Consider the following 6000-nt stretch of genomic DNA (forward strand, 5'->3'; position numbering starts at 1 on the left):
ACTGTGATTCCATTCATCTCTCTGTCTAGCTGTCTGTCCACTCATCCTTCCACCTATCTGTCTTTCTATCCATTAATCCCGTCACCATGAACTGGGCCTCTGTGCTAGCCTTGTCTGCAATATAGCAAGTGCCCAATTTAGAAAAATAAATGTGGAATCAACATGTAAATGAAGGAGTGTTCCCTATCTCCTGGGAGATCACATTTACTAAGGTTGTAAAACAGACATAGTCTTTGGTGGTAGATGCTATGCTAGGAAGATGTGAACTGAAGGGCTCAGAGGAGCTCTGGGCCCAGCCAGAGGTAGGGTAGAGCAATGCTAGATCAGAGCTGTACTTGGTGCACTGGGGTCTCTTACATGGGAGAGGGAGGTGAGAGTGGGTGATCCAGGCCAAGGAAAAGACATGGGAAGGGGGAGAGGATAGCTATAGGTAGGTCCACCCAGAAAGAAGGAGGTAACATAAAGCTGGAGGAAGCAAACTGGGACTGGAAAGGGACCACCACCATAGTGTTCAGAAGACCCTTTGGGCTCTGTGTGGAGGAAGGTGGATTGGAAGGGAAAAGGCTGGGAATGGGACACCATTGGCAGGAGAAGGGGCCTGGATGAAGGCTGAGCCCTCTGGGAAAGAAGCATGCAGATTTTTTTTAGCCAGTTGATGAGTCAACAGGCTGGGGCTCCAGAATGACTTTCTCTCTGTGTCTTTTAGATCCAGGACACAAATGACATCAACGACATCACATACGCAGACCTGAATCTGCCCAAAGAGAAGAAGCCCGCCCCCCGGGTCCCCGAGCCCAACAACCACACAGAATATGCAAGCATTGAGACAGGCAAACTGCCTAGGCCAGAGGATACCCTCACCTATGCTGACCTGGACATGGTCCACCTCAACCGGGCACAGCCAACCCCCAAGCCTGAGCCATCCTTCTCAGAGTATGCCAGTGTCCAGGTCCAGAGGAAGTGAATGGGGCTGTGGTCGGCTCTAGGCCCCATCCCCACAAGTTTTCTTGTCCTACATGGAGTGGCCATGATGAGGACAACCAGCCAGCCAGCCCTGTCTCCAGAAGGCCAGGTGGCACAGGTCCTAGGACCAGGGGTAAGGGTGGCTTTTGTCTTCCCTCCGTGGCTCTCCAACACCTCTCGGACACCCATGTCCCCTTCTTCTGGAGCTGGGTGTTGCAGAACCAGAGGGGGAACTGGAGAAAGCTGCCTGGAATCCAAGAAGCGTTGTGCCTCAGCCCATCACACTGGGTCTGGATCCTGGTCTTGGCAACCAGGCAATCAGGTTGCTTCCTTGATGCTCCAGCGCCTGGTCTTCTGTGTGGAGAAGAGTTCACCATCTCCATCCAACTTGAGCTTCGGGGCCAGACTCCCTTTAGATCAGACCGCCCCATGTGTGGAAGAACTACACCAGGAGTCAACAAGTTTTCAGCCAACAGTGCTAGCCTCCCCACCTCCCAGGCTGAGAGCCCTGAGGAGAAGGAACCCTCTTCCCCTAGACCAGCAGAGACTCCCTGGGCATGTTCAGTGTGGCCCCACCCTTCCAGTCCCAGCTCGCTTCCTCCAGCTAGCACTAACTCAACAGCATTGCTCTGTGGACGCCTGTAAATTATTGAGAAATGTGAACTGTGCAGTCTTGAAGCTAAGGTGTTAGAAAATTTGATTTGTGCTGTTTAGTTGTTGTTGGGTTTCTTTTCTTTTCTTTTCTTTTTCTTCCTTTTTCTTTCTTCTTTTTTTCTTTCCCCCCTTAAAACAACAGCAGCAGCATCTTGGCTCTTTGTCATGTGTTGAATGGTTGGGTCTTGTGAAGTCTGAGGTCTAACAGTTTATTGTCCCGGAAGGATTTTCTTATAGCAGAAACAGATTTTTTTCCAATTCCCAGCACCCTGAGGACCAAGAAGGATCCCTCTGCTGTCATTTTCAGCACTCAGCGTCACTGGGATGAGCCAGGCTCTGTCCCCACAGCTGGCCCTTGGCCTCCATGGCTACTGTGGTAAGTGCAGCCTTGTCTGATCCAGTGCTGACGCTGGCCATTCCTCATCGAGGGGAGAAGGTCAGTGACAAACTCACAAGCACTGCAGAGGCATACGGAGAGAAGGGACGCTCGGCCAGCACCCGGTATTCCAGCGCTCTGAGGTAATCAGTGCAAGGAGTCTGTTATTACCATCAGACCTCAGCAGGATCACACTGGAACAGAACCTGATCATACCTGTGACAACACAGCTGTGAGCCAGGGCAAACCACCCCACTGTCCCTGGCTCGGGAGTCTGGGCAGAGGCTCTGACCCTCACCCTTCAAACTGGATGTCGGGGCCTGGCTGGGCCCAATGGCAAGCAGATGTTGCAAACCTAGCTATCTGGTCTTAACATGCAGCTCAGTAAGTTGAGGCGCTAATGTCCCCCCATGCCGGGGGATTCCTGGTTCTGGCTCTTCAAGTAAGAAGCTGATTCAACCTGCCTGTTTCTGTAGGTGTGACAGGGATGTCAGGAAAACAGCCAGGACTCAGCTCTATAGGACTGGTGACCTAATACTTCCCATAAAGGCATCCAGGAGTTAGCTGACCCAATAGTCAGAGTTGACCTCACTGGCCCAGCAAACCGTAACTGGTCTTTGGCCCAGCCATGGTCTTGGGCTGTCTTCTAATTCCAAAGGGTTGGTAGGTAAAGATCCATCCTCTTTTCCTCTGCCAAGAGACATCACGTGTGTACACACACGCACACACACACGGGTGTATAGATGAGTTAAAAGGATGTCCTCGCTGACATCCTAATTTTGTCTTAAGTTTTTTTGGAGGGAGAAAGGAACGAGGCAGGGAAGATACGTAGCTCTAGCTTTAGTCAGGCAGCCTGGGGGGATCCCCAAGCCTATGTATGGAACCCTGGTACGAAAGCGCCCTGTGAGGAGTGGGATTTCAGTTTTATCTGTAGACCAGATGAGAAGGAGGAAAGGCCCCATTTTGTACATAGTTGCAACTTAAAATTTTTGGCTTGCAAAATATTTTTGTAATAAAGATTTCTGGGTAACAATGATGCCTTGGGGTGTTTCATTTTGTCTCTGAAGCTTTGTCCTTGGAGTCTGCCAGTTGCCTGTCCTCTGGGGCTGGGGGTGAGGATGGAGTGTGCCAGGGCTTCAGAAAGTTCTGTATCACTTGGTCCTCTCTAGGTTTTACAGAGGCGGGGGTTCTGTTCCCTTGGCTCAGAGGGAGTCATGGCTGCATCGGTCGTGCTGAAACTTCAGACACAGACTCTCTCCACTGCCTCAGTGTCGTGGGGATTTAGACAATTCACCCACCCACTCACTACCTCTGGGACCTTGGCTGTACAGTAGGGTTTAGTTGTGCCCCCTCCCGAGGTTCCCTGGGAGAAAGAAAGGAATCCCCCGTGCTACATAGCAGGTCTGGATTAAGTTCAGTTGAGCTGTCCACTCCACCTGCCCAATGGGGCTGATGACCCCATCTTAGGTTTCCATGGCTGCAGTGAAGCACGGTGACCAAAAGTGAGTTGGGGAGGAAAGGGTTTATTTTGCTAACACATATCACATCATGAAAGGACAAGAACTATTGCTGAGATCATAGAGGAGTCCTGTGGCTTGGTGTTCTCCTAACCAGACCCGGAGCCCCCCACCCCAGGAATTTATACGCCACCTTTAGTGTCCAGCCCCTAGACCGAGGGAGGCTTTTGTGCACCTTGTGTGTTAGCTCCCTGTCGCTGTGACCAAACACCTGAAAGAACAGTAACTTAGGGCTCTGGGATTTAGAGATTTCTATCTGTGGTTAGCCGGCCCCATTCCTGTGGGCCTGTGGCAAGACAGAACATTATGGCAGTGGGTGAGGAGTATGTCATCGGAGGATCCTTAGCAGGAAGAAGGGTTGAAAGTCAGGGCACACCCTTCAAATACAGCCTCTAGTTACGTGCTTCCTCCACTCAGGCCCCACCTCACCTCCCACTAATGCCATCAAGTTAAGAATCTCAGTGGAAGAGCCTGTTGATTAGGCCAGAGCCCTCGTGCTCCATCACCCTCCAGTGATTCCATCGGCCAGCTGGTGACCAAGCCTTCAGCATGTAAGTCATCTGGGGAGAAATGTCATCTCATCGATGCAGTGTGCCCGAGAGTCCTGTGATCTCTTGCGTTCCTCAGTTCTTCACGGAATCTTGGCAGATGGGTGCTCTGGTGTCCATTTCACAGAAAAGGAAGCGAGGTTCAGAGAGGCAAAGTGACCAACTCCGAATGGTTGAGTTAATAACTATTTCTCAAGCCCCTGCTTGGAAGCAGGCCGTTTGCAAAACTCTGAGAATGCAGGGTTGACGAAAGATGGGCCACACCCATATGAGCTCATGGAGTGGGAGGAAGTGAGAGCAGCTGCCAGTCCTAACAGAGCACTGCTGAGCCTGCCCATGGCCTGCTTACAGAATGAGAACATCAGTCAGGGAACAAGGGTCCCCTGCAGGAGGGCAGCCCTGCTGCCAAGAGGAAATGGGTGCCCTCGGGCTTTTAAGAAAGGAATGTGAGAGCAAAAAAGGTCGAAGTTTGAGATACAGATTGTTAACATTCCCCAAGGTGCTAAACCAGACCTAGAGAGAACAAATTTACTAATTGGACATATATCATAGCTTTATAAAACCTGGTCCCTAATCAAACAGCATAAACAAACTCATATGTCTTTCTTGTCAGGACTAACTAATCCTTTAGTAATGCTTTTAAACAGTGCTCTACTGTGGCAATGAGAAGAAACACTCCCTCCTTCCGCCTTCCTTCTAAGTTTGGGATATTTTTTTCCTTATCAGATGGAAATACACAGGCTTTGCTAAGCCCGCATGAGTAAAGCAGCTCCCCAGACAGGAAATTCCCAAGATGAGATCTAAATATTGATAAGGATGAGTCAGGTTGTACAGGGAAGTCAGATCCAGGCAGAGGTCAGCCTTCCCTGTAGGTACTGAGCCCTACAGAGCTGCACCCACTTCCACATTACTGTCCATCACCCCTGTACCCCATCAGCCTCCTGACAGATTCAAAAATGGGTCCCGGTCTTTGTACTTCGAAGCTCTGCCCAAAACACTTGCTTTCTCCTTGCCCTCCCATCTGGGGACTGGGCCTAGTTCATTTGTTATACATGCTATAGCTGTCTTGCCATTCTTTGGAGCCTGTATCACGGTGTGTAATTATACATGGACCAGGAGTTGGTTGATTAACATCCCTCTTCTATAGTGCCCTGGGTGCTGCCTGATAGTAAGTAGAGTGTTGGATTATGTTCCTTAACACAGTTCCCATGACCAGACCCTAGACAGCATCCAGCAAATACTGGTTTGAGAGGTGGGAGAATGGAGGAAAGAATGGGAAAATGGAGAATGAGCAGATGGATGAATTAGTGATGGATAGATTGTCAGATGAAAGAATGGTTGGGTAAGAGGAGGCACGTATGTATGTATTATATAGTATGTATGTATGTGTGTATGTGTGTGTATGTATGTATGTATGTGAGGAAAAACCAAGCAGGAAGAGAAAGGACATAGTTTGAAGCCTGCCTGGCATCTTAGGAACACTAAGATCCCTAACTGCCAGCTTAGGAATTAGATTCAAGCACTAGACCCCCTGACTTTTTCCATTGAGTTTCTCAGTCATTTGTCATGGTCTTGGGTCCATTTTCCCAACTGGCAAGGAGCCAGTGACATTTATCTAAGCCCTGGATGCCTCTTCTTGGGAAGCTGGGGCTATCCATAGAAAACAGGATGAAAGAATACAGCCATATTCAAATAAACCCAGGAAACACTTTAAAGGGCATAAAGATAAATATTTGAGTTGATAGGTTAAACATGATACTAAATAAAAGACATATTGTTGTGACTGAGGAGACAACCTAACCATTAAGGGCACTTGGTCTTGCATAGACCAAGCCATCAGTAGCCCCAGTTCTAGGGGATTTATTGCCCTCCTCCTCCCTTCATGAGAACTAAGCATGAATTTAGTGCACATAGACACTATGCACTCAAGTGCAGACAAGAT

General features: G+C 49.3%; 1 protein-coding gene across 1 annotated transcript in view; it reads left to right on the top strand.

Annotated features, from left to right (window-relative positions):
• The window catches only part of LOC116900973 (tyrosine-protein phosphatase non-receptor type substrate 1), a 44245-nt gene extending 41216 nt beyond the window's left edge, over window positions 1-3029 (top strand). The window contains exon 10 of the mRNA XM_032902603.1: window positions 707-3029. Within this exon, the coding sequence (XP_032758494.1) occupies window positions 707-964 (258 nt within the window). The 3' untranslated portion in view covers window positions 965-3029. The remainder of the gene's footprint in view (window positions 1-706) is intronic.
• Window positions 3030-6000: the final 2971 nt, after the last annotated feature.

This window comes from Rattus rattus, chromosome 5 (genome assembly GCF_011064425.1).
Source record: "Rattus rattus isolate New Zealand chromosome 5, Rrattus_CSIRO_v1, whole genome shotgun sequence".
Taxonomy (NCBI): domain Eukaryota; kingdom Metazoa; phylum Chordata; class Mammalia; order Rodentia; family Muridae; genus Rattus; species Rattus rattus.